This window comes from Labeo rohita, chromosome 8, assembly GCF_022985175.1.
Source record: "Labeo rohita strain BAU-BD-2019 chromosome 8, IGBB_LRoh.1.0, whole genome shotgun sequence".
Taxonomy (NCBI): domain Eukaryota; kingdom Metazoa; phylum Chordata; class Actinopteri; order Cypriniformes; family Cyprinidae; genus Labeo; species Labeo rohita.
Window position 1 is genome coordinate 23,015,449 of NC_066876.1, and position 25,922 is coordinate 23,041,370.

The 25,922-nt window shown below is 38.1% G+C and overlaps 2 protein-coding genes across 2 annotated transcripts; both read right to left on the bottom strand.

The window, feature by feature from the left end:
- Positions 1-294: 294 nt before the first annotated feature.
- mknk2b (MAPK interacting serine/threonine kinase 2b) lies at positions 295-11,747 on the bottom strand. Its single transcript, XM_051116347.1, has 14 exons — positions 11,583-11,747; positions 10,194-10,361; positions 9,887-9,977; positions 9,518-9,619; positions 9,268-9,365; positions 6,673-6,752; positions 6,509-6,582; positions 6,246-6,350; positions 5,892-5,947; positions 5,619-5,714; positions 2,238-2,432; positions 1,954-2,118; positions 1,826-1,866; positions 295-1,746 (listed from the first exon to the last, which is right to left on the bottom strand). Exons 2-14 carry the CDS (start codon positions 10,242-10,244, stop codon positions 1,473-1,475), a joined length of 1,428 nt encoding a protein of 475 aa, XP_050972304.1. The 5' UTR covers positions 10,245-10,361; positions 11,583-11,747; the 3' UTR covers positions 295-1,472.
- A 6,171-nt stretch (positions 11,748-17,918) lies between these two features.
- Positions 17,919-25,026, bottom strand: mob3a (MOB kinase activator 3A). Its single transcript, XM_051118084.1, has 4 exons — positions 24,806-25,026; positions 23,266-23,734; positions 20,069-20,271; positions 17,919-18,490 (listed from the first exon to the last, which is right to left on the bottom strand). Exons 2-4 carry the CDS (start codon positions 23,681-23,683, stop codon positions 18,461-18,463), a joined length of 651 nt encoding a protein of 216 aa, XP_050974041.1. The 5' UTR covers positions 23,684-23,734; positions 24,806-25,026; the 3' UTR covers positions 17,919-18,460.
- Positions 25,027-25,922: the final 896 nt, after the last annotated feature.

The following is a 25,922-nucleotide window of genomic DNA, read 5'->3' on the forward strand; positions in this document are numbered from 1 at the left end:
GCTTTACAGCATTTAAATCAACATTAATAAAGTAACAAAACCATAAAAAAGGAAAACGTTCCACCTGAACAGCACCTGCATAAAATAAGATAGAAAATAATATTCTTTCAATAAAAAGTTAAACAAAGCTCAACATCAGTGTGGCACACTCTGTATTGGAGTCAACCATTAACATATAAAAAAAAAAAAACCAAGTAAACTTTCTTAGACCATTTCACTCATACAGCTACATTTTCTTGGAAGACTTTTTTTTTTGTTTAGTTTTTTTGTCTTTAAATACTTTTGCTGGAATGCTTTTTCCATTTTTTTAGATTTTGTTTTTTTATGTTACTTGAAAATAATCTCTCCCTCCCCTCTTAATAGTTATATAATTTTCTTTTTGGTGGCATCCACAATCCGCTATTTTCGTACCATAATCACCCGCTAAAAGTGGGGTACAAGCTCAAAGCCTCAACTCTCTGATACCGACCATTGTCATTCATGTAGTCACATTGGCAGACGTGTGCTTGTGCAACCATCTGGTCGCTTCCCAGCATGCACTCAATCCCAGTTGTGCTCGGAAATGTTTATAGTCGCTCTTATCAGTTTTCTGGTGAAACCGTTACGGTTTCCCAGACTTCGATTTGGATGCATCCGATGCTGCGATTCCAATTTGAGTCTTGCGAGGCGAAAACCTCACATGAAATCAAATGCATTTACTGGTTCCTCAACTAGGAGAACCCATGTCTCGAAAGCAGACTGCTGGGATAGTCTGGCTCTAAGGACACACTCTGGAAGTGCTTGAACAACTGAGAAAACCTAGCTATTTGTAATTTTGTTGTCGCAACTAAAAGGATGTGGGAGAAGGACAGCGATTAAGTTAGGTGAGGCACTATTATCAGAGCTTCGCTCCACTTATACAAGATCTCTGCTAAAGTAATGCAAGTCATAATAGCCTTCATCAGGGTTGCATAAGCACATACCAGTATCTTCAGTATCTGCTGAAGGGGAGGGGGGATATTTGCACATAAACACCTACAGGCAAAACAGTCCTGAAAAACAAATGCATCTCTCACAGAGAAAATTCACAGTGGATCCAGTTGTAACGTGGAAGCAGCACAAAAAGAGGTTTGGGAAGGGGTGGGGTGGGAGGTATTAGACCTTTGGTGTCTGAGCTGGTATTTTACGCTCTACCTTTAGACAAATTTCCGAATGGCTTGTGTAACCCAGTCTCTATCCTAAACCAGTCCAGTTTATTCGCCTTGAGCTCTCAGGATGATTTCCATGCTGTCGAGAGTTGATCAAAGTGCTGTAGGAGCTCCTAAGGAAGCAAACTGGATTTGCAACAGGCACGACCTGAACTATTGTGTAGGAAAGGACTGGGTCCCATTCAAGTGGGCAGAAGAAACGGAGAGGGATTTGCACAAAAGGTAGCAGATACTTTGTCCGTTTGAAATTGGTAAAATTGTTCACGGGGAGCCCAGCTCAACCGATCAAGCACAGTCTCCCACAATGACCAGCGGTGCCAGGAGCTGCCTGAGCTCAGAGGCTGACACGGGTGCTCCTTTCAGCAGGCTACTCCTCTGTCTGCGCTTAGCCAGTTTGGAGTTGGAGGGAGGGGAGAGGCGCATGGACGTGGCACTGGCTGTGACGACCTGAGGAGAGTCCTGCAGCTGCTGTTCTTCCAGGTCGTCTTGCTCCGCTAGTTGCCGATTCATGGCAACGGCCTTGCCCGCAAAGAACGTCAGGTCCTTAGTGCTGCTATTCCTGCGAGCCAAGAAGGACAAGGTTAGCTTGATGTGGAAGCTACAGAACTAGCAAAATAGCTGGTACCAACTCAACTTACCTTTGCAGCAGGATAGAGGAAGGGAGACAGTCAAAGGCACCCTGGAGAAAGAAAGACGACAGTTTAAGCCTAAAATTACACTTGGAAGTTTTGTTTTAGTGAACACAATAAAAAATTCCGCTTCTTACCCCTTGTACCCAGGGGTGTTGGAGAACCTGAGCAGCGCTGAGACGCTTCTTGGCGTCCCGCACAAGCAGTTTGGAAATGAGGTCTTTGGCACTAGAGGAAATATGAGCCCACTCTTTCTCTGGAAACTCATACTTGCCCTCCTGGATGCTTTCAAACAAGGTGTTCTGTGGGGAAAAGCAAAGAAACAGGAGATGAGTTTTATTCATCGAGAAGCACGTGAATATGATACTTTTGACGTAGGTGCACCGTCACTGTGGTGAATAGACTAGGGTGTGTGATGTACCTGACACGCTTGACAAGGTTCTCCGTTCTCCCATCCACAGTCGCTTCCACAGCGGCCCACGAAGGGAGGGTAACCACTCAGCATGATGTAAAGAATGACTCCCAGGCTCCAAAGGTCACAGCGCTTGTCGTAGATGGTGGCCTCCTCGTTGAAGGCTTCTACAACTTCTGGCGCCATGTACTCAGCAGATCCACACTAAGGTGAGAGTGAGAAAAAGAGGAAGAAGAGGTGAGAAGAAAGTCATCAACTGGAACCTGGGTTGAGTGCATGTGTTAGTTACGTACAACAGAGTTTCAATTTTTTTTCTCCTAACTACAGGCATCCTTGCTCACATTCTTGCATTCAGCTGACAAGTGTCATGTGTTCTGAGGGACCCCTAAGCACGTCTGAGACCGACAGTGTGAGAATCACATGCTAAACAGCAGACTGCGCCAAGCTGGAGTGGGGGTTGTCGACAGATTAACTACTGAATGCAAAAGTATTCACCCCCGGTTCTTGCTCATGAAACGCATTTCTGCCGCAGTCCAGATGGAAAATGCGGTGGCATGCAGCATATTAAGTGAAGTACCACAGTAACGATTGTTATGTCACAGATGGAGGCGAGGTAGTGAGTCATGCAAGTGCAGACTGCTTTGTTGGTTCGGTCTCCGACCGCCTCTGCCCAAAAACTAGGTCACGATTGGGACAAGAAAAAAAAAAAAAAAAAAAAAAAAATAAAGCATGGTATGTAGGTTTTCTAGGACGCACAATCCTTTATTACATAACAGCAACACACACTTGGTTTGCAAACAGACCCGCACATTTTTGATGCAAAAGGATAAAACCTTTCTGAAGTAACAGTTCAGTAGTTCAGCAGGACCTTTCCGGAAGGATCTGCAGAACTGGGTTCCTTTTAGTTTTAACTCAACTAAACTGGGCCGGGCCATCTTGCTGCATTAAGCCCCTATAATTATGCAATTCAGGCTGAGGTAAGCATTACAAAATAACTTCCTTTAAGCAATTTTTCCAAGAGATCACATATCCCAGAACTTCCCGGAATTCGTCCGATTCAGTTCTAAAACATCAAGGCCAATATATGAACTCTGCATGATGTAAACGTATAATAACTCACCCACACAACAACTTTCCACTCATATACATTATCATACAAGGTTGAAGTTCAAAAGTGGGCATAAACCAATAATGTTAACCCATCCAATGTTGGGTATTTCCAACCCCCCACTGTTTTCACAGGTGTTCGAGTACAACATTATCATGTTTTGGTTTGCGTCTCCGAGGTTAAAGGAAGTGGTCGGTCTGCTCTGCTAGTCTCTTTTGTTATCCTCAACCCAGCTGCCGCTGTTGCTCCGCCTTCCTGCACTTATGTAATGCCGTTTCGCAGTGCAGGAATCCGAGTGCAGACAAAAGCTTCCACTGTTGTACCCAACCCCCATCGACACGGCTGTTTTTGCTCACCACCTCTCAACACACTTCACAACCACCCCCACTTCTCAACAAAAGACTTTCACAACCAATCCAGAGCTACATATACATTGCTACAGTATGTAACTAGTCAGTTTTGTACCCAACTGTAACCTGTAATTAAGGCTCGTGTTTTGCAGGCATCTAAACAGATTCCTCTGGCTCGCTTGCGAGCCTATCTCTGGGTCTTTGAGATAAGAGGGAGGGAGGGGAGGTCTCGAATGATAACTGCGCAAGCAGATTTTCACTTTCAAGGCAAACTTCAACTGTAAGAGCAGCATAGCATTGCATCAGTCACTTGCAGCGACTACACGTGCAGATTATATATGGGGCTTTCCAAGGAAGGACAAACTGGCTTGAGCAGTTGCGCATGCGGTTCATGTGTTTTTGTGGTTGGCAGGAAGGCATGCATCAGCTGAGCGAGCCAGCCACCTATACATGTATGAATTTCCCCTGTGGTTAAGAATAAAAATACATGCAGTGCAAAATTGTCAAGAGAAAGCAGTTTTCTGTATGGCTCAGGATGTGCATGCACTTCTCAGAAATCATGACTTCAAGCATTTATGGTATGACCACACTACATGCAACCACAAAAAGCTTGCAGTAACAGCAAAAAGAGTAAACAAAGCAAAAACCTTGTAAGAAGCAAAGCAATCGAGTGACAAACAGAGTTAACATCAAGCTAGCGATGAAAAAGACAAAAAAAATAACACCCTGATAAGATCCCTGGGATCCTGCCCAAGAAAAACATGTTGAGTGCATGACCAGAGTGCACTAGATGCTCCTCCCCCTTTCATCCTCCCTCTCACCAAACCAATCACAGAACAGTTGCTAGGTGTGGGGTGGTAACACTGACTGAAAGACTAATGCCCAGACAGGCTTGAGGAAATCCACAGAGACAAAAACAAATGAGAAATGAAGTCTAAACTGCGCTTGAGGGAAAAGGTACGACAGGAAATTGGAGCACAAAGGCCTGAAATGTTTGTTTGGGTTAAATTCTTGTCCTCTTCATGACGTCCACGGGTAGCATGCGAGTGTAACATGAACTGTATAAACACTACCTCAAAGTTAAAAAAAAAAAATAAAAAAAATAAAATAAAAATTCACAAAGAACTTTCTGATGAACATCCCATCTATTCCTGACAAAGGGAGTTGCATTTTTGGAACTCTGAATGATTTCTTGGAAAAAAACGAAAGCAGCCAAGAACAGAACATTCTAAGAAACGTGCATCTAGAAGCTTCCTACTTCAAGGGATTTTGTATCCCTTTAAAAACATGCAAGGCATTAAATCAAACCCTCTCCCCTACAGCAGAATCACGCGAGACTATTTGCCCATCAGCAAGCACGGGGCAAAAAGACAAACCCTACATTGTTTACTGACTAGATACACTAGAACCTTTCACCCTTTAGCCATTCAGTCCACAAATAGTCTTTTCAGCAAGCTGTTGGATGCAACTCGGGTTACCCTGAAAGCCCCTTGCTGTGGATTTCTCACTGTCCACCCCCGCCATATCACCTGTTCTAGCCCGTCTTGCCCCATTTATTCAAAGTCACGAAGCTGAAGCCAGATCTTTGTGTAAACATGCACACAGAGCAAAGACAAACTCAAAAGCTTAGAATATTAAAGCCAAACAAAGTGCTCATAATGTTCAGCCTCTACTGTGGTCATAAAACCATTCCTTAACTGGATCACAGAGTTTCGAATGATTAAATTAGCCAGTCAGAATGAGCTACCCTACTGACACCACTCAACGTCAACCAATCGCATTAAAGCAGGTCCTCCTGATAAGAAACGGCTTTGACAATGTGTACATCTTATCCATAAACTTCAAAACAACTGGCCGATGGCTGTTAACATCTTATGACATTTGTTTCTCAGTCAAACGCAATAGTTTGTTTGGGGTCACAAAGACACTTACTGGAGTGAGGAGCTCTGGAGTGGAGATGGGCGAACTGTCACTGTTGAGTTTGATTCCGCTGCCCAGATCAAAATCGCAAATCTTCACAGGCGAAATCTGCAAGAATTACGTCAACAGGAAGTCAGATCAAAACCCTCTGCTCAGAAATGACTTTCCACATGACAAAGTGTTTATAGTCACACATCGAATCATCTGATCAAACGTTTACCACAAATGCAAAGCTTAGTCTAAATCTCTGATTAGGCCATCGAGCTAACGTCGTCAAAGACTCACCCTGTCCTCGTGTTCACACAAGATGTTTTCAGGCTTCAGGTCTCTGTGGGCCATTCCTACAAAAGCACAAACAAGTCATGCGTTAGCTGTGGTATTCAGGCTAAGTGAGGATTGTCGACGAGAAAAGATAGGCGATGTTTCCAAAACAGATTGTTGCTAAGTGCTACTAAAATTAGCTTAGCATCCCCTCGCCCAACAGTACTGACAGGAAATCCAATGTGCATCCTTTAAGCTAGTCGACGAAATGTGATCAAATTAAAACAGTCTCCAGAAAGAGTCATCCCCCATGTGTAACACAATCTTCTTATCTCTCTTTTCCAGACACAAAGCACCCCTCCCATTGTGTTCTCATACCTTTATTATGAAGGAAGTCCAGCGCACTCGCAATGTCCTGCACCACAATGCTGGCTTCCTGCTCGCTGAAGTATCTCCTCTTATGAATGTGGGCCAAGACAGAGCCTGAAAAAAGAAAAACGCATTGTTACACATTAACACCGGAGCATGCGATCTTTACATTCCAACAGAGAAGGTCTCAATTTAATTACTCATGGCTGTGCCTAGTAAAGACTGGTTAATGTTTCTCAAAAGTAACATAACACTAGAGAAAACGCACGTACCTCCTCTCAGCTTCTCAAACACAAGGTAAAACTTGTCCTCCTCCTCAAAGAACTCAATCAGCTCCAGAATATTTCTGTTGGGTGGACAAAAGACATTGTTTCGAGTTAAAACCTGCAGTTTTTCACTGCCTACGTTTAGGGAATGTCAGAAAATAATAGGTTACCTGTGTCCCTGACACTGGTACAGCATTTCCACCTCTCTGAAAACACGACTCCTGCTGTGTCCTGGCCTTTTCTCAATGATCTATGAGGTGAAAAAAAAAAAAAGAAAAAAAAAGAAAGCCAATTTAGATGCAACTTTCTAAGGTGACAAGTCCTGAGTACAAATTAACTTCCAAAGGCAATAAACATCCGTTTACACCACTTTAAAGTAATAGCTCACCAAACAAGTGAACTATCAAGTGTTTTTTATTATATGCATGATGAATATACAAGTATGTTACTGTTATATGTTTGTCGCATTGCATCTGTGACCCTGGTCGTAAGTAGCACAGGTATATTTGTAGCAATAGCCAAAAACACATTGTAAAATATTTATTTTCTGACAAAAATCATTAGGATATTAAGTAAACTTGTTCCATGAAAGAATTTTGTAAACTTCCTACTGTAAATATATCCAAACGTAATTTGATTAGTAATATGCATTGATAAGAACTTCATTTAGACAACTTTAAAGGCGATTTTCTCAATATTTTAATTTTTTTTGCACCCTCAGAGTCCAGATTTTCAGATTTTTATTATATATAGACCCTTATGACTAGTTTTGTGCTCCAGGGTCACATAAAAGTTGATGTGCACATTTTAAAATTGAATAAAACAAATGGGATCTTAATGTTGAATTGGACTCCACTTTCACTGTATGGAGAAAATGATTATCGTACAGGTTTAGAACAATATGAAGGGGAGTAAAAACAGAATTTAAAGAGTAATTAACATTAAAGTTTATAAAACGTGACAAGAGGCCCCGAGTCCAACGACCAAATGCACAAGCAAAAGTTACTGTTGACATTGAATCACGTCCTCCCCCATGCGAGGCCTCTGTGTTTTCCTGACTCTGTGCAGCTCTTGGATTAGCAGTGCTATTGAGAGCGTGCAGGCGAGCACACAATGCATATCAGGGCTAAGAATGAGCCCTGCGGGCCAGCGCATTCCCAAAAACCCCAACGCTGCTGCCGAACGGCTGAGTCAGCAATCAATCTACTCAAAAGCCGCAAAAAAAAATAAATTACAGGGCATTATAAATGCTTGTGGGAACATGGGGGATGTGGTGACAGATTTCACCTAGTTGCTAAAGTCTAAACATGTTATTTGGCACTGAAAAGCTTTTAGAATATGTTGCTGAATACATGATGTGCTACACAATGCATCCACAAATCTCCATGTTAGTTTTAGAAGGGGCCCTATAGAGTCTGACCGCTGTCTGTAAATCAAACCACGCTTGTAAACACTACCTAAGCCCAGCTGAGGCAGCTACTGTGGTTGTTTTCATTCAGCCTTTCCTTTTGTTCAGACCGGGACGCCACAGATCTCTCTCCCCCCACAAGCAAAACTACGCAAAGAGGAGGAGGGGGTTGGCAGGACATCTGCTAAGAGTTGTCTGAAACCCATCCCAGCATAAACTGACCTAATGCTTGTAATGATCCACCCCCCTCAGGGATTGAAACACATCCCTAAATCATTGGATCGTCTTTGTTTGGCTGGCATACGAGGACTTCAGTTTGAAAAAATATGCTATTGTTGGATAAAAGCATCTGCTAATGCATGAATGCAAATTAAAACATGGATGATTTGCAATCTCGAATAATACAGAGGTTTTAGTAAGTAACACTTTAGTAGTTCACATCTGTTGAGCTTCCTCAAAAGCAAAACTAAAAGTAAAAACAAGAATTGTTTCTGGTACACAACATGCTAATGCTTTTGTTCTAGATTCCGCAATGTGTGAGAGAGACACAGAAAAAAAAAAAGAGAGAGAGAAAAAAAAAAAAAAAAAAAAAGTAGGTAAACACTTCAAGGATTTAACTCCACCCTTAACCCCCCCTTCTCGAGGTTTATGTTTCGACAGATTTGCCAGTACATTATGTTCCCGCCACGGTACGATCTACCAGCCAATAAGAACGCTGAACGGTAAGAGCGTGTGACTGTTCCACGTCTCTGATTGGTTGGCCTTCTATCCTGTCTAACACAAACAATGAAGTATTTCCGCTAAGCCTGCTCTGTAACTTGTAAAACTACAGTAGCACAACAGAGGAACTGTGTGTTTAAACATCCGTGTCTGTGAACAACTACATCACTCGGTTTAGAGAAATTACACAGGCAAGTGCAAACGGTTCCATTCGCAAAGTAAATACTATTCACAACTTTAAATAAATGCGTTACATAATGAATTCTGTAATATTAAATTTTGTTAAACCTTTCATAAGCGTGGCCTGAGTGTGACCCCACCATCCACAGCCTGCAGGAATCTAGCATGCCCTTACAAATGACATGCAACAGTGTCAGTCAGCACAAAACAACTAGAGTCACGTCTGCTCGCCAAAGAGGGAAATGTCATTCCCATAACCTATTTGATTCAATTTCCAAGAGAGGGCTTCAAAGAGAAAGTCCTTTCTAACAATAGCTCTCGAATGCCATATCTGCACGGATGCTTCACATGGAATATCTGTTTATGGAACGCAACTGCTATTTAAAGTTACACCGCATTGTCACAGCTCAGGTTAGTTGAGTTGAATTTAACACATGCAACCTATAAAGCATCTTACCTTCACAGCATATTCTTTGTGGGTGATTTGGTTGATACAGGTCTGGACTCTAGCATAGGCCCCTTCTCCCAGCACCTCATCTTGCAGCTTATACACATCTGAAATTAAAACAAAAGCGTTATTATTAGACTACTGAACCCATTTGGATCTGTCAAACTGTAAATGTATACTTGAATAATTCCCCCGGTGAAATTTTAACACCTCAGCCATGCAAAAATAGAAAATGTCATTCCATCTGATATGCACTTACCCTCAAAACGCCCTGAGAAGCTGTCTGTTGCCCTGCATCTCTTTTTCTTCTTGTTTCTCTTTTTGGCATCGGGGATGTCGATGGGCTGGCTGGATGGCATGTCTGTGCGGCACAACATAAAAACAATTCAACTTTTAAAAACTGATTCGCTGGCATTTAAACACCCGCAGAAACCGGCTTGATTACACGAAGGAAAAAAAATAAGCAGATGATATTCATCTAAAATATGTAAACATTGGTTTAAGGTCACGAATCACTAGTAGTTCTGTCTGTCAACTATAGGTCATCCGATTGGTTTTTCCATATTAGTTAGATTTTTAAAAAACAAAAAAACAACACCACACAACAACAACAACAACAACTACTTACCAAGTCGGGCGGAACAATCAAAATTGAAGGCAGATTCAAGGAGATGGGATCCTGTTTTGGAAAATTCCTCAGATTCAAAGGGATTTTGGCCCTGGAATGTTGTACATTCGTTAAATGTCCTGCTTTTACTTATAACTAGGCTTCTATTAAAAGACTAAGAGCTTCCTGGCATTCGGTTTAATGTTTAATCAATGTCCTATGATCTCTGATACCCATGCAATGGATCTCTTAACTTGTCTAAGTATAAATAAATTAAAACATTAAATATTCATTCATGCAACAGAGACAAGAGAGATCACACTCTCACCTTAAAAGAGCGATGGAATCCGGTAACTTCGGTGATCTTGTTCTGCACCATTTTGTTCTGATTTGTGGGACTGGTGGATGGCGGCAACAACGGTGGTCTTAGCTTTAGTGATAAAGCTCACTCAGCTAATCCAATGTCTTAGGAACCGTGGTGCTTTAAACGGGATACCTGAGGGGGGGAAAAAATAGCATCATTGTAAATCTGGCCATTACACGAAGCACTATAGTAATGTACTCTTACAACTACCTTCTAATAACCAAATGCATGTAAAGGATCATATGTTTATTATTACTCTTATGTCAGTATGAGTTATCATCATAAAGATGCAAAAAAGGATGTAGAATCACCCTAACAGTAGTCCAAACGAATAATGCTATACATTACAAATGTACTTTGCTTTAGCATTGTGTGAGGACAGACCAAAAATAAATTGTGCATCTCCAGTGAGCTAAAATCTAAAACCGAATCATTAAGTCAGCGAGTTGAACTCGAGAACCGAATCAGTCCGATTTATGGATGAATCATTCAGCGCAGTTTAAATGGTGTTATGAACAGAATCGATTCAAATGATTCATACGTTTGCTTCTCATGCACGCACATTTATTCCAGTCCGTTTTTAACACAACAACAATCGTGTGGCTCCAGAAACATTTGGAATAAAAAGACGAGTCGTGTGAACTACTTTTACGCTGATGTGAGTTCTTATAAACGCTTGGCATTTTCAGTCACCATTCATTGTCAAAGAACACAAAGACTCCAAGATTCCAAAATGTCGCAAAAGTAAAAGCTATATAAAGTATAGTTAAATAATAGTAAAATAATTTGTAACAACATGCGTTTGAGATAAAAAGCCAGAATTCTCATTTTTAGTAAACTGGCTCTTTAAATCATCATCTCAAACAAAAAAAAATTAAGACTACAGGCGCAGTAAAAGCAAGTCACGTCACCAGCAGAGACTTGCATTTACATGCCCCCGAGACTTGTGCCAAGAATAACTCCAGGAGAAAAAGCTCGCCATTTCCGTCCGTTATCCACTCAACCACATACGTTATTTCCTTCATGCGACTAATCGCATGCATTCGTGATGTTCAACGCATCACAACATTGAATGAACACAATGAATGATTCAAAAACAACAGACAACGCGGCGGCTGCATTGAGTCCACCAGCATCTACATCAGTGTGAACGAACACAAACCTCCGAAAGACATATAACAGCACTATATGAACTGGCCTAAACAAGTTTCTAGACATTTCCAGAGATCTCCCAATAATGAACCAAATCCAGCCACTGCGCCGCATCCTTTAAAATCAAAACCGTGGTGTTTCTGTTCAGTCCGCTCGTCTGTCAAACTCGATCTAACAGCTGAATGTAAAGCTCGTCCTTACCCCGTTGTTGTCGTTAAAGCTCCAGGCTTGACGCCGTTGTATGAGCCTCTGCTTCGGGAGCAGCAGATGGTGGCCGTGGGCGGTAGGGACTAAATGTGTGGAAGGTACAAACAGACATACGCCGATCCTCGGTTTTATAATCTCACGCCCCTTCCTACCCACCTCCTTTCCGTTAGACCGGCCCCCTTGTCTCTGTAAACACGTACCACACACACCACATCAACTGAGTGAGAGAGCGAGAGTCACGTGGGCTGGTGACGAATGTTATGATTAAAGCCTGAGGTGAATAGAAACGCTGGGGTGCTGTGGTCTGTTCGTTCTTCATCTCTAATAAATATTAAAGCCTTCTGAACTGATACTGGTACTGTAATAAGAATCCATTTTAAAGTATGATGGACACCGAAATGTTCATTAACCAAATCGTCATGTGTACGTAATAACTAGTCAAACTAGCATTCATTCTGCCTGATGCAATATTCTGCAACAGACAAATGAACAGTCAAAAACCCCAAATGACTAATCGCTAGCTTTTAAACAGCTGGTAATAACTGGTTTCTGTTAAGGAAGGAATCGCTAATGACGATGACTTGAAATGTGCATTACAATATTTTAGGGAAAAGACAAAAAGAAAAAAATAATTTTACAATTAATTACAAACAAACCACACTAACATCGAATTAAACGTGAAATAGTAAGACTATTGTATGTACACTACCAGTCAACAGTTTTTAAACAGTAGGATTTTTAATGTTTTTAAAATAATTTTCTTCTGCTCACCAAGCCTGCATTTATTTGATCCAAAGTACAGGAAAACAGCTAAATTTTGAAATATTTTTACTATTTAAAATAACTTTTTTTCTACTTTAATATGTTTTAAAATGTAATTTATTCCTGTGATTTCAAAGCTGAATTTTTAGCATCATTACTCCAGTCACACAGTCCTTCAGAAATCATTCTAATATTCTGATTTGCTGCTCAAAAATCATTTATTATTATGTTTAAAACAGCTGAGCAGAATTTGTTCAGGTTTCTTTGATGAATAGAAAGTTCAGAAGAACAGCATTTATATAAAATAGAAATCTTTTGTAACATTATAAATGTCTTTATCACCACTTTTGATCAATTTAAAGCAACCTCGCTAAATAAAAGTATTAATTTCAAGTATTTCTTTCCCAAAAAATTATACTGACTCTGAGCTTTTAAATGGTTAATGTTACAAAAGCGTTTTATTATAGATGAATGCTGATCTTTGGATCTTTCTATTCATCAAAGAATCCTGAAGAAAAAGTACTTGTTTTAAATATTGATAATAAATATAATAATAATAATAATAATAATAATAATAATAATAATAAATGTTTCTTGAACAGCAAATCAGCATATAAGAATGATTTCTGAAGGTTCATGTGACTGGAGTAATGATGCTGAACTTTTAGATTTGATCACAGGAATAAATGACATTTTAAAATATATTGAAATAGAATGCAGTTCATTCAGATAGTAAAACTATTTTACAATATTACCGCTTTTGCTGTATTTTGGATCAAATAAATGCAGGCAGAAGGCATGAGCAGAAGATAATTCTTTTAAAAAACATTAAAAATCATACTATTTATTTTCATTTCATTTTTAACTTTTGAATTATTTTAATTTTACATTTTGAGTGAATTAATTAGTAGCTTTTGACCAACAGTTTGGGAACCTTTCATGAAGAGCAATATTTTCTTGTAGATTATGTAGAAACAATCCATGGGCAATATCCACCATTAGAAAACAACATTTGTTACTCCATAAAACACAATTGTCTCATCTCAAATGGAATTTCAAAATTCCTTTCCCTTAACAGGGTGGAACCTTGATATACATGGATGTGAACGTTAGAATTCCCTGGCACGTACACGAACGTGACACCGGCACGTTTTACAGACATGCTGACTCAGACATAGTCAGGAGTATCTGATCCTCACGCTGGTGTTAATGAAAGCTTTGATGATTTCGATCCCTTGAATGAACCAAGTGAAATAACTGAGATATGAGCCCCAGACATAGCAGTTTTGATACCCGAGTCATTTGAGTGTACACTGTCACAGACACATCGTAAAACTTTCTTATCCTAAACTCCTAAACTAATACATTATGTTCTTCAGTGGCTCAGGCTTTATTTTCTCAGGTGGTTAAATAATATAAATGCCACTTAGAGCCATTTGGGTCTTAGGGACATCTTGTGACTTCCCCCACCCTCCTGTCTATGGTTGGCTTCTCAGTGTGTTTTGGCCTATATATTCAGCAATGAAAGCAGCACCAAAGATTACGCAAAGTTTAGAGCAAGGCTCCGGAGGAAAGAAGCACATGATGAAATGCCAAGTTATGTTGAAAACAAGCCACGTGATAAAGGAGGGGCAGAGGGTACTCTGGGTTAACAGAGTGGGGCCTTCGCAAAAGGGACCAAATGGTATTCTAACTCTCCATTGGGTAGGTATGCATAACAGAGTCAATAACAGCAGTACACACATGTACATCTCAAAGAGGGTGGACTCTGATTGGTGAGGTTCTGTGGGTGTGTAAGGAGGGTTTGTTTTGTAGGAGAGAACTAATCTGCATTTGAATGTACAGTGCAAGAACGTTAGTGATGTTTTTGCTGGGAGGAAAGGTGAGGAAAGTAGAGAAATTGAGAAAAAGAGGCGTTTCTGTGAGTGCAAAAGTGAGAGTGTGTGTGTTTAGAGAGAGAGAGAAAGACAGACGAGAGTGTGTGTGTGTGTGTGTGTGTGTGTGTGTGTGTGCTTGGACTGATCACGTTGGGAATTCTGTAGTCCTCTTCTGTTACATCAAGGGTGTGTAGGTTTTCCAAGGGGTCAGCTAGTACAAACACATATGATGATTTATTCACGCTTGTGCTGTAGTAGCTAAACCTTTCCTGGAATCAAAATCCATGTGGCAGGAAAGCACGAAGAGCTTATGAGGTGACTGTCATCAGAAACATCAGGCATTGACTGCAGAATACACCTCAATGTGATTACATCCACAATACCTGCTTAACCTGAGAGTGTGGATTAAATAATATTACAATTTGGGTGCACCGAATAAGCATACATAATTAGCCAAGGTTTGGCGAATTAACAGAAATTATACATGAAACTAATGAAGTTTGGTAGCAAAACAGTAACTGTGGAGGAAAGCAGGCACTTCCTCTTTCGAATTTCGTCCATCCCTCAAATATGTTTCTGATTAAGCAATGTGTCCTGGACCTCTATTGCATAAGTGTGCTTTTTTTTTCAGTTTCTCCTAGAAATCTGCTAGAAATTGGAAATCCTCCAGGCACCAAACAATAAGCCATGAAACTGAAACTACTAGTGGAACAAATGGAAAAAAAATATTTGCATGGCTGAGATAGTTAGAATAGCTCAAATTTACAAAAGAACAAAACAGTGCATGGGTAAATAAACAACAGCTTTAAAATTAAGCACAGGATCACATTGAAATCATTTTTAGATTAAGCCTATCACAATTCATTATATTTAAATACAGATATAGCCTAGATATGTAGGTATACATATCTCTAGATATGTACTAAATGTCCTTAGATAAGCCCATGTCTACATATTGTCTACACTTATCTAAGGACGTTTCTACAGCCTAATAAAACTCGTTTGTTCATTTTTTCCTCACGGTCTTATTAAACTATGCATTTAGCCATATTCAAAGAATAATTTTAGTTTTACAGTATTTTAGAGTCCCTGGGTTAGAGTAGTGTAGCTAACAGTATAAAATAGCATATTCAAATCCCAAGATAGATAACCTTACGCAACATTTACCCGCATTGAATCAGCTCGGAGGTGCTAATGCTTCATTACAGGGCGCGCACGCGCGTGTTTTGATCTCGTCCTGCACGTACCCACCGCTCGAACATGACGTCAAAGCTCCGCCCACTGACGTGCAGTTTCCTCTTCATTCCAGTTCTGGTACATTCCGAAAGAACAAAACAGTGTCGTTAGTGCGGTTCTTGCAGATCCAGATAATAACACGTAACACACAGCCAAGTGTTTTGTTTTGTTTTGTTTCTGTAAGCATAAGAAAACGCTTGTTATGGTGCGGAACTGCAGGAATATAACGGAGTTAGCAGAAGTGTCTGATGCAACTGACTACTAAACCAAGACATTTGGAACTCTTTCCAATAGCTATTTAAAGATTAATACATTTGTTGTGTCTGCATGCAAAATTTGCACAGGAGATTTGCTACAAAAGCAAAGCGAGTTCGTAGCATAACCAGTTCAAACCATTAAGGTTTTATGTAGCTAAGTTTCTAATATTTTACAGAAATGCACGATTTTAATAAGTCAATCATTTCCTTTGTGGGCCATTATTTAATGTAACCTGCTATGGTATATATTTATGGTAGTCATGGCCGTAGATAATAATAGTCTATATCAATGTGTATTGCCATATGGTATCATAACTGTACCAAAACAGTATATAAAAACAAAATAGTACAACTAGTGCGGTTTCCTAAAAATAGTAATACTCATACACACATCACCCAGGTCGAGGTTTCAGTTTACTTGATTTTGGAGGCTTTTTTTTTTTTTCAGGTAAACATACAGTTAAAGTCAAAAGCTTACATACACCTTGCAGAATCTGCAAAATGTTATTTTACCTAAATAAGAGGGATCATAGAAAAATGTAGTTTATTTAGTACTGACCTGATTAAGATATTTCACATAAAAGATGTCTACATATAGTCCACAAGAGAAAATAGTAGTTGAATTTCAAAAATGACCCCGTTCAAAAGTTTACACACACTTGATTCTTAACACTGTGCCGTTATCTGAATGATCCACAGCTGTGATTTTTTGTTTGTTTAGTGGAAGTTTTTCACGAGTCCCTTGTTTGTCCTTAACAGTTAAACTGTCCACTGTTCTTCAGAAAACTCCTACAGGTCCCACCAATTCTTTGGGTTTTTTGAATTTTTGTGTATTTGAACCCTTTCCAACAATGACTGTATGATTTTGAGATCCACATTTTCACACAGAGGACAACTGAGGGACTCACATGCAACTATTACAGAAGGTTCAAACTCTCACTGATGCTCCAGAAGAAAACATTAAGATCCGGGGGTGAAAACAATTTTAATTGAAAAACAATTTAACTAAAACGTAAGTATCTTCTGAAGGACACTACTAAATGAGAAAAAAAAAGTGATATTTAGGCAAAATAGGAAAAATGTACACAAAGTTTCACATAATTTTTAATGCATCATTCAGGAACAGGGTCATTTTTATAAATTTAACTTCTATTTTCTCTTGTGGACCATATGTAAGCATCTTTTATGTGAAATATCTTATTCAGGTGAGTACTAAATAAAATGAACTTTCTTTTTATACGCTCCCTCTTATTTTGGTAAAATAATTAATATTTTGTAGACTCTGCAAGGTGTGTCTAAACTTTTGACTTCAACTGCATATAAGGCCTATATGAAATTACACTATTTTATAATCCATAAAAATTAAATATCTTATATGTTGCAAGCTACTTTTGCAGCATACAGTAAAGATCTTACAGCTTAACTTTTTTTGTGGAGCATTTGGCACCTTACCTACATTTTGAGTAACACTGTGAAACACTAAAAGTACATATAAGAATGTGCTTAGTAAACATTTTTCCCAACAAAGCTTTCTGGATTCGCTTTAATCGGTAAGATCTTAACTTGGCTTTAAAAAAAAGGACTTTAATAAGCACATAAACTAGCATGACCTTATTGTTGCAGCGTTGAACGTCAGTGTTGCATGACTCTAAGACACGCCCTCTCATTATAATGCGGAGACTACCGGAAAAATCTGGAATTGCGGGCAGACGGAAGATTGCGACATAAAAGAGGTGATGTAGAAGTCAAGGGTGGAGCGCGATTAACAGTTAACGACTTCGTCATCCGGACAAACTGGAGCTGAATAATTTTTTCCTCAAAACTTGCAACTCAGCACTTATTCAGCATAGTATACAACAGAGCAAAGATCACTGCCAACGCACTGCAAATTAGCTGATTAGTCGTAGATGAAAAGAGCCTTGTCTAAAAATGAAAACTAGTTGCATAACCAAACTGTGGACCTAATTAATAAAATTCTTGGTCAGAACTCAAGGTAATGCAACATTTCATCATCCAAGTCTGTGTTGTGATCATAGATCGCCATCTAGTGGACAAAGGCAAATGTGCTTCACGTTCATGAATCATCAGGCTGAAAGGGCACAGTTATTTTTGACAGGCCTTTAACTGCATTCTTATTTAATTGTGAAGATTATGAGAAAATAAGACCGAGACAAAACCAGAAAACACAGTAAGCAGGAAAAACAGGATTGTCTTTCATTTAAGACACAGATAAGCTTAAAACAAAAGCAAAACAATCCATATGACATAGCAGGTTATGAAATAAAATGGCAGGGATGATTTATTGAATATCTTAACCTAGTAGTCAGATGTTAAGTCCTACTGCTTCATCAAGTTTTTAGCTAGAATTAGTAATGACCAGTAACCAAGAACAGAACTGATGACATACAGACAACAGGAAGTGGGTTTAATATCTCAACCACATACATAAATAGTCAAATAGAATCTGTATGTTAAAGATTACAACAAAAGGAATGATTCAGAACAAATTTGGGAAACAAAAACAATCGATAATACTGATTTCTAATAAAAAATACTCTCCATATGTCTACACATGAGAATACAGAGAGATGTACATGTCTCTGCCTAAATAGAATATTACAGTACTTTAAAAGCGTATAAAAATAAAGTCTTTAAAGGTTTGGTTTCTGTCTCATCTGTTTTTAAATTGTAAATTTGCATGGTTCTGATCTGTCTGGAATGTAAAGGTCCGCTCTCTTTTTCAGTGGCACATCCGTGTTGTCATCTCTTTCTGTTGAGAGAAAAAAAACACTGCATCAGCATGACATAAACCACCATAAAACCACAAACTTCAACCATCATCACATACACTTTCAGTCAAAAGTTTAAATGTTTATTTATTTGTTCAATTATTTGATCCAAAACAGCAAAAGCAGTGAAATGTTTTTACTATTTAAAAGACCTGCTTTCTATTTGAATATATTTTAAAATGTAATTTATTGCTGTGATCAAATCTAAAATTTCAGCATCATTACTCCAGTCTTAAGTGTCACACGATCCTTCAGAAATCATTATAATATGCTGATTTGCTGTTCAAGAAACATTCTTATTATCACTACTATCAATATGTAAAACAGTTGAGTACATTTATTGAAAATAAAAAGCTTTTGTAACATTATACACTATACCATTCAAAAGCTTGGAGTCAGTATATATATATATTCTATAAAGAAATATATATATATCAAATTATAGAAATGAATACTTTTATTTAGCAGGGATGCTTTAAATTGATCAAACAATATTTATAATATTACAAAAGATTTCTATTTCAGATAAATGCTGTTCTTCTAAACTTTCTATTTATCAAAGAAACCTGGAAAAAATTCTACACAGCTGTTTTCAACATAATAATAAATGTTTTGTTAGGAGCAAATTAGAATATTACAATGATTTCTGAAGGATCATGTGACTGGAGTAATGATGATAAAAAAATCAGCTTTGAAATAGGAATAAATTACATTAAAAAAAGTTATTTTAAACAGTAAAAATATTTCAAAATGTAGCTGTTTTGCTGTACTTTGGATCAAATAAATGCAGACTTGGTGAGCAGAAGAGATTTTTTAAAAAACATTAAAAATCTTACTGTTCAAAAACTTTTGACTGGTAGTGTATCTACATTTCAAAAGCTTGTTTTAAATATAATATATAATAATTAAAATATAATATATAATAATTTAAATATAATATATAATGTTTAACTCTTATATAATAATTTAGTTCCTTATTCATTTATAGAATTTAACATATTGTTTTTACATTTTAAATACATGAAGATCATCTTCCCTGTGTTTATATATACTTCACAGATGCAAAAACTTTGGAAACGCACTATGCAAACATCCACAAGCTCCTGATGTCAGTAACAGGACCTGCAGGGCGACACCTGATCCCACGGCAGCAATTCAACTGTGACTACTAAGAGAATAATTGCTGCGTCTACAGATGAAGGGTTTTTCTGTATTAGGAGCTCAGACGCTCATTAACCGCCTGTGAGAAAATGATAGAGGCTGGAATATCAAACCCACTGACTCATCCTGCCCTAGTGTGACCCTACCAATTAGCAAAGCCATTATAAAATGGGCTTGTTAGCAACTAATAATGACATGACGCATTAGCACTGGTTTCTGTATCAGTGGCTCTTTGTTTCTCACTTTCTGCTCTCATCAGGTTATGGAAAATGATGACATATTTTCAAAAGCGCACACATAAAATGACGCAGGTACATAATTAATAGTGAGTTATGAAATAATAAAATGCTTTCTATAGCATTCTACTGCACATATAATTGCTAATGTAATATGCTTACCAGAGGTTCCAGCTCTTTGTGGTCTATGAGGCTGAATTCAGTAACAAAGTAATAGAAATGTTTGTAACAGGTGTTCACATGGGCCTCTGCTCCCATCTGGCTCACGCGGTCAAAGTGGTGGATGTAGACATGGACAAAGACTCGGAACAAACGAGACAAGATCTTCTTAGCTACCTGCATGAAGGTCTTAGGGAATGGCGTACCTAAAAAAAAAAAAAAAAACAACACGTAAAAATGAATAACTTCAAAGAGGTAAAAGAGTGAAAGCTAAAACACAAAATCATTGTTGATCAAAATTTGTAAGCGTTTTTACAGACAAAGTTACACAGACTAACATTAAAAAGTTAAAAAAAAAAATTCTGGATCATGTGACGTCACTGAAAATTGTAGTAATGGCTGCTGGAAATCCAGCTTTATCATCACTGGGATATATGAAAATTAAAAATACATTATAATGGAACATTTATTTTAAATTGTAATAATATTTCACAATATTTCACGAAGTCTTACGACCCCTAGGTACTCTAGATCTCCAGATGTAACCGAAGTGCAAATAGATTTATGAGGGTTAGTGATTTCTTATTGTGACTTCACATCCTTATCAGGTCCTAACATACAAAGCGACATCAAACAAGTTATTTGTAGATTAAAGGCCGATCCGAGATAGCATGACATCATCAGAGGAAACAAGTGCCTCATATTTCTGTATGGGAGGAAACTCTCTCATCCGCACGTCCTCACATCACACGTTTCTCATCTGGGACATGTGCTATACGATGGATTATAAATCGCAGAATCATATTTCCCCAGCGCCGTTTATTAATAGAGTCCAGCGATCTGACCTGTATGTAGACAACCATGTCCTTATACACGGGCAGAGTCTCGCTGCATTCTAAGAATCTGTTCCATTTGCAGGGTTGTTCTATTTATATCCCACTGTAAATTGTATGACCCGATTTGAACGATGGCACACATGTCAGACAGCAGGTTGAGGGTGAGACAAAGCCTGGGAAGTCCAACGCTAAACTCAGTGACCTCAAGTGTGTTCTGCTTATTTGACTATCTATAGCTGGAGTTGTAGTGTAATCATCATTTAAATGTTGCTGCAAATGGTCAGCAAGTTTCTTTTTAAGGTGATCTATATGATGGGCATTTTGAGACGTCTGTGCAATACTAGAAGCGTCTTTAAATGTCCACATAGCTTATTCTGTGACCTACAGGGATTTAGGTTTGGAGGTCTAAAAAGAAAACATACAGCAGTGTCAAAAGGTACAGTATTGGACATCTAAACCACATTTCTGATGACTTTTGAATGCTTGAATGTCACTGCATTGCAAGAATCCAATAGAGTGACATTAATTTTAAGAATTGTAAGCATAAGCACACTTTTCAAGCCTCTTTGTTAGTTTTTAAGAGATAAAACAACTGAGCCTTTGCAAAAACCTGCCCTTCTTAGATACTGTTGCTATGTCCGACAAATAATGCTGCTCTCACACTACTCACCATGTTCTTACGCAGTAAAAAAAACATGACGCACCAACAGACCAGACAGAGCAGGTTACTTCTGGTATAAAACAAGGTCTCAGCTTTAAAATTTTGTCCTTTTTTTTTTTAAGAAATCCAAACAAAACATACTGTTTTGTGTCTCTTTAATGTGTCATGACAGATCGCTGTATTGCCTCAGTTTAAGCACCATGTGTGAACCGATCGTCTTTTTATATTTGCTTAACGCATGAAATAAAAATGAATGAACATACTGTATTTTATTTTAAATTATATTAATTAGTATTTTATTATTCATGCACCCATTAGTATTTTAGCATTTTTCAAATTTAAGTCCACCAAAGTTGGTACTCTCCTGTCTGATTTGTTAGTCGGACAGAATGGCGGATTTGACGTTATGATTGGTCAGATTGCCGGCCAATCAAACTCTTTGCAAATGGTCAACTGACATACTAATAAAAGACTGATTTCATACTGTATGTCGACTAAAAAGCCATTCAAATCAATTGGATAAAGAATGCAAATGACTCTAAAAAGAGAAAAAAAAATTGTTTTGATATTTTGCTATGTGAGCAATGTAATTCATTTATTTCAAGTGTGACTTTGGTGATCAAAGAACCTTAAAGAACCTTTTGGTGGAGAATGATCTTGTGCGATGAAAAGGTTCCATGGATGTTAAAGGAGAAGTTGACTTCCAGAATAAAAATTCAGAGATAATTTACTCACCCCCTTGTCATCCAAGATGTTCATGTCTTTTTTGAGTCTGAAAGAAATTATGTTTCTTGAAGAAAATATTTTAGGAATTTTCTTCATATAGTGGACTTCTATGGTGCCCGCGAGTTTAAACTTGCAGTTTAAATCCAGCTACAAAGGGCTCCAAACGATCCCAGCTGAAGAAGGTCTTATCTAGTGAAACGATCTGTTATTTTCTAAAAAAAAAATACAATTTATATTCTTTATATTTATAACCTTAAATGCTCGTCTTGTCTAACTCTGCGATGCACATGCCTACTATGTGTAATATGAGTTAAAGTTAGGGTAGGTCGAAAAATTCCCATCTCATTTTCTCCTCCAGCTTCAAAATCGTCCTACTTCGCTGTTTTACCTTTACGCTGTTTTTTAGAAAATTAAATAGGAGTTTTTTGACCTACCCTAACTGTATTGACCCGGATTACACAGAGTACGTATGTGCATCGCAGAGCTATACAAGATAAGCATTTGAGGTTAAAAAGTATACAAAATCTAATTTTTTTTAAGGAAATAACCGATCATTTCGCTAGATCCTTGGCTGGGATGTTCAAACTCGCAGGCACCATAGAAGTCCACTATATGGAGATCATTCCTGAAATGTTTTCCTCAAGAAACATAATTTCTTATGACTGAAAAAGGAAAGATATGAACATCTTGGATGACAAGGGGGTGAGTAAATCATCTGTAATTTTTTGTTCTGGAAGTGAACTTCTCCTTTAATGGTTATTTAATGAACCAATAAGTGAATGAGTGTAAACAAACTAACTCAAGCCTTATTCCTACGATATTTGCGATCAAATCTACCGTGAAGTAAACTGTAAATTACAGTAGACTTGTCAATAATCCTGTATTTAAAGAATTTCGGCTTTAAACTTGATTAATGACTAAATGCAAGTCAACAAATCAAGGACGTTTTAGTCTTGTTTGGATCATTTGGTCCTTACCAACATTAGTGGGGAAGATATGCTCATTGTTGATCTGGACCTCAATCCAGTCCATTAGCAGGCTCATGTATTTTGGTGCCGGGAGAGCAGTGGGCTTCTTGTACTTTTGTTCGTCCTGCCAACGGTACTCGTACTTGGGCCCGCCGGACATAACCGGGCAGGTCTGATCTGTGCAGGAGTCGCTGATGGTGCCGTAGATGAGGTTGATGCGGTTAAAGAAGTCCACCACGTGAACGGCCACCCAGTCGTTGAGGTCTTCGCCGTGCGGCAGCTGCACCGCCTGCTTCAGGTCCAGGCCGGCGTTAAGGGACGCCTGCGCTTTCTTGTGCAGCTCAAACCGCTGCGTTCCAGGCTCAAACTTGCGCTTGGGCCGGAATGTCCTGTCCTTGTTGAAGACTTGTTTGAGAGCCATGGACATGGTTGCTGGGGGATGGGATTGTGTCTAAAATGAGCCTTTTGATAGGGGTGCCTGAAATGAGAAATTAAAGGACGGATAAACAAGGACAATATTGTGTGGAGGAAGGACGGATGCTGAATGAGAAAAAGGGAGGGAAAGTAAAACCAGGTCAAACTTTGTCTCCTCCAGGGTTGCTAGACCTTTTGAAAGAGGATTTGATTTTATAAGACGCCACACATTTTCTCGCAAATATTTTTAGCAAGACTACATTAACTGAAGAGGTTTCTATTAATTGGCAGGACTTGTCCAAGACTTTTTCTAATATTTCTATGTTGACAGACAGGAAAACCTGATGGAAACACATTGAAAAAGAGTGTTTTTAATATTTTCTGATTTTCTTCTGGCTGTGACATTGAAATAACTTCACATTTTTCTCAAACTCAAGGATTAATTCCAATCTGCTGTGGTAGATTAACGCATGTAGCGAGAAACAGCATTGTGAGTATTTTTTAGTGAGCCTAAACAAACAATATATCGTATCTGTATGTTAAATAAATGTCAGTTACTAAACAGGTTGTATACAGAGGTATTACATTTAGAATATTAGGGGAATTACTGAGTAATTTCCTGTTGGACACCATGAGTGGCATTTACTAGCCAGGGCAGGGGGATTCCATCAACTTCGATAATATTTACAGTGTTTATTAATAACCTAGCACACATCTACCTATTTTGAAAGTAGGACTATGCATTTAAAATTTAAAACATTTGAATATTTTTTTAAGTTAAACATATTAATGTACATACATTAAATTAACTTCAAATGTAAGTGTATTAAACATTGTAAACATGTAAATATGTACATGTTTGTAAATGAATGGATGCCAGTAGCATACATCAAAAGCGAAACAACATGTTGCTCCAGACGCTCGTCTGTCTACACGGTAATTCCGTATGACGATGTCGTTTTTAATGGCGTGACCAGGACAGATAATCACACGAATTTAACTTTCATTGAAACATAGAAGTGCAATAACAAAAATATGATTGTAAAATCGCGCATTGAATACCCAGAACGTACAAAACAGCGATGTTGTTAAGCAAATGTTTTCGTAGCGTACAGTGAAGTTGAAGGAAACTTACCGAGCGAGCGCCTTTCTTGTTCCGCTTTGATGTAAACCGCCTTTTTACACCGCCCTCTGTTTTGTTCGTTATTGATAGAGCGTTTTCGGTTATTGTAATTACATTGTATTTGCGATTGTTATAGAGTTAAAAAGGAACGTGGCCTTCGCACTGTAACAATTATTAAGTCCACACTTTCTAAGGAAACCACAAGCCCCTCCCTGCTGAGCAAAGTACACTTCCTCTATTGAAACATCAGTGGAGCCTCTCCAGTCTGCCACTGAACATGAAGGAAGTGTATTGGATGCACTATGGTTACACACTAACATCAAAACATTTAATGCGTCGGAGATATTTACTGCAAAAAACAGTTTAAAAGCAGCCTTTTAAAATCATATTAAAGTAAACTATTTGTAAACGCAAAAGTGTGGGGGAGAAGAGGAAGTGGGGTTAGCTGGCAGAACTTTTACTCATTTTCAAATTTGACATTTAAAACAACTGTGACAACTTGCCCCAGTCTGACATTGATGAAAATGAACCTTAAAATGTACATAGTTTCCTCTTGAATGTGTTTTAGTGTGGTTTAGCTGTGGTCTCCTCTATGTATTTGTATAATTATTAAAAATATGTAATTATGTAACTCTTTTTATGTTAAAGTGGAAAAAATATTCATATAACAATCAGTTCCAGTGGATCTGTTTAACATTGTTTTATTGCATGTGCAGTTTATTGCAAGTTTAAAAAAAAAAAAAAAAAAAAAAAAAAAAAAAAATCACAAAATTAATTATAATAGAAATGTTTAAGAACATATATTGTTAAAAAGAATATCGAAAATTGCAGGAAACTTAGAATCAGATTATGTTGTAGCTTTATAAAATTAAGGTTGAACCATTGATGTCACATGGACTATTTTAACAATGTCCTTACTACATTTCTAGGCCTTGAATGTGTCAGTTGCATTGCTGTCTATGCAGGGTCAGAAAGCTCTTGGATTTCATTAAAAATATCTTAATTTGCGTTCTGAAGATGAACAAAGGTCTTACAGGTTTGGAACGACATGAGGGTGAGTAATTAATGACAGAATTTTCATTTTTTTATTGCATGTGCAGTTTATTGCAAGTTTAAAAAAAAAAAAAAA

What these genes read in the sequence shown, in the direction of transcription:
- mknk2b (XM_051116347.1), bottom strand. Translation starts at nt 10,244, where the DNA reads ATGGTGCAGAACAAGATCACCGAAGTTACCGGATTCCATCGCTCTTTT. An exon ending in TGATTGTTCCGCCCGACTTG is followed by an intron (nt 9,620 to 9,886) that starts GTAAGTAGTTGT and finishes TGTGCCGCACAG; the next exon opens with ACATGCCATCCAGCCAGCCC. An exon ending in GGACTTCCTTCATAATAAAG is followed by an intron (nt 5,948 to 6,245) that starts GTATGAGAACAC and finishes GTGCTTTTGTAG; the next exon opens with GAATGGCCCACAGAGACCTG.
- mob3a (XM_051118084.1), bottom strand. Translation starts at nt 23,683, where the DNA reads ATGTCCATGGCTCTCAAACAAGTCTTCAACAAGGACAGGACATTCCGG. An exon ending in TATCTTCCCCACTAATGTTG is followed by an intron (nt 20,272 to 23,265) that starts GTAAGGACCAAA and finishes TTTTTTTTTTAG; the next exon opens with GTACGCCATTCCCTAAGACC. An exon ending in ACAAAGAGCTGGAACCTCTG is followed by an intron (nt 18,491 to 20,068) that starts GTAAGCATATTA and finishes TTCTCTCAACAG; the next exon opens with AAAGAGATGACAACACGGAT.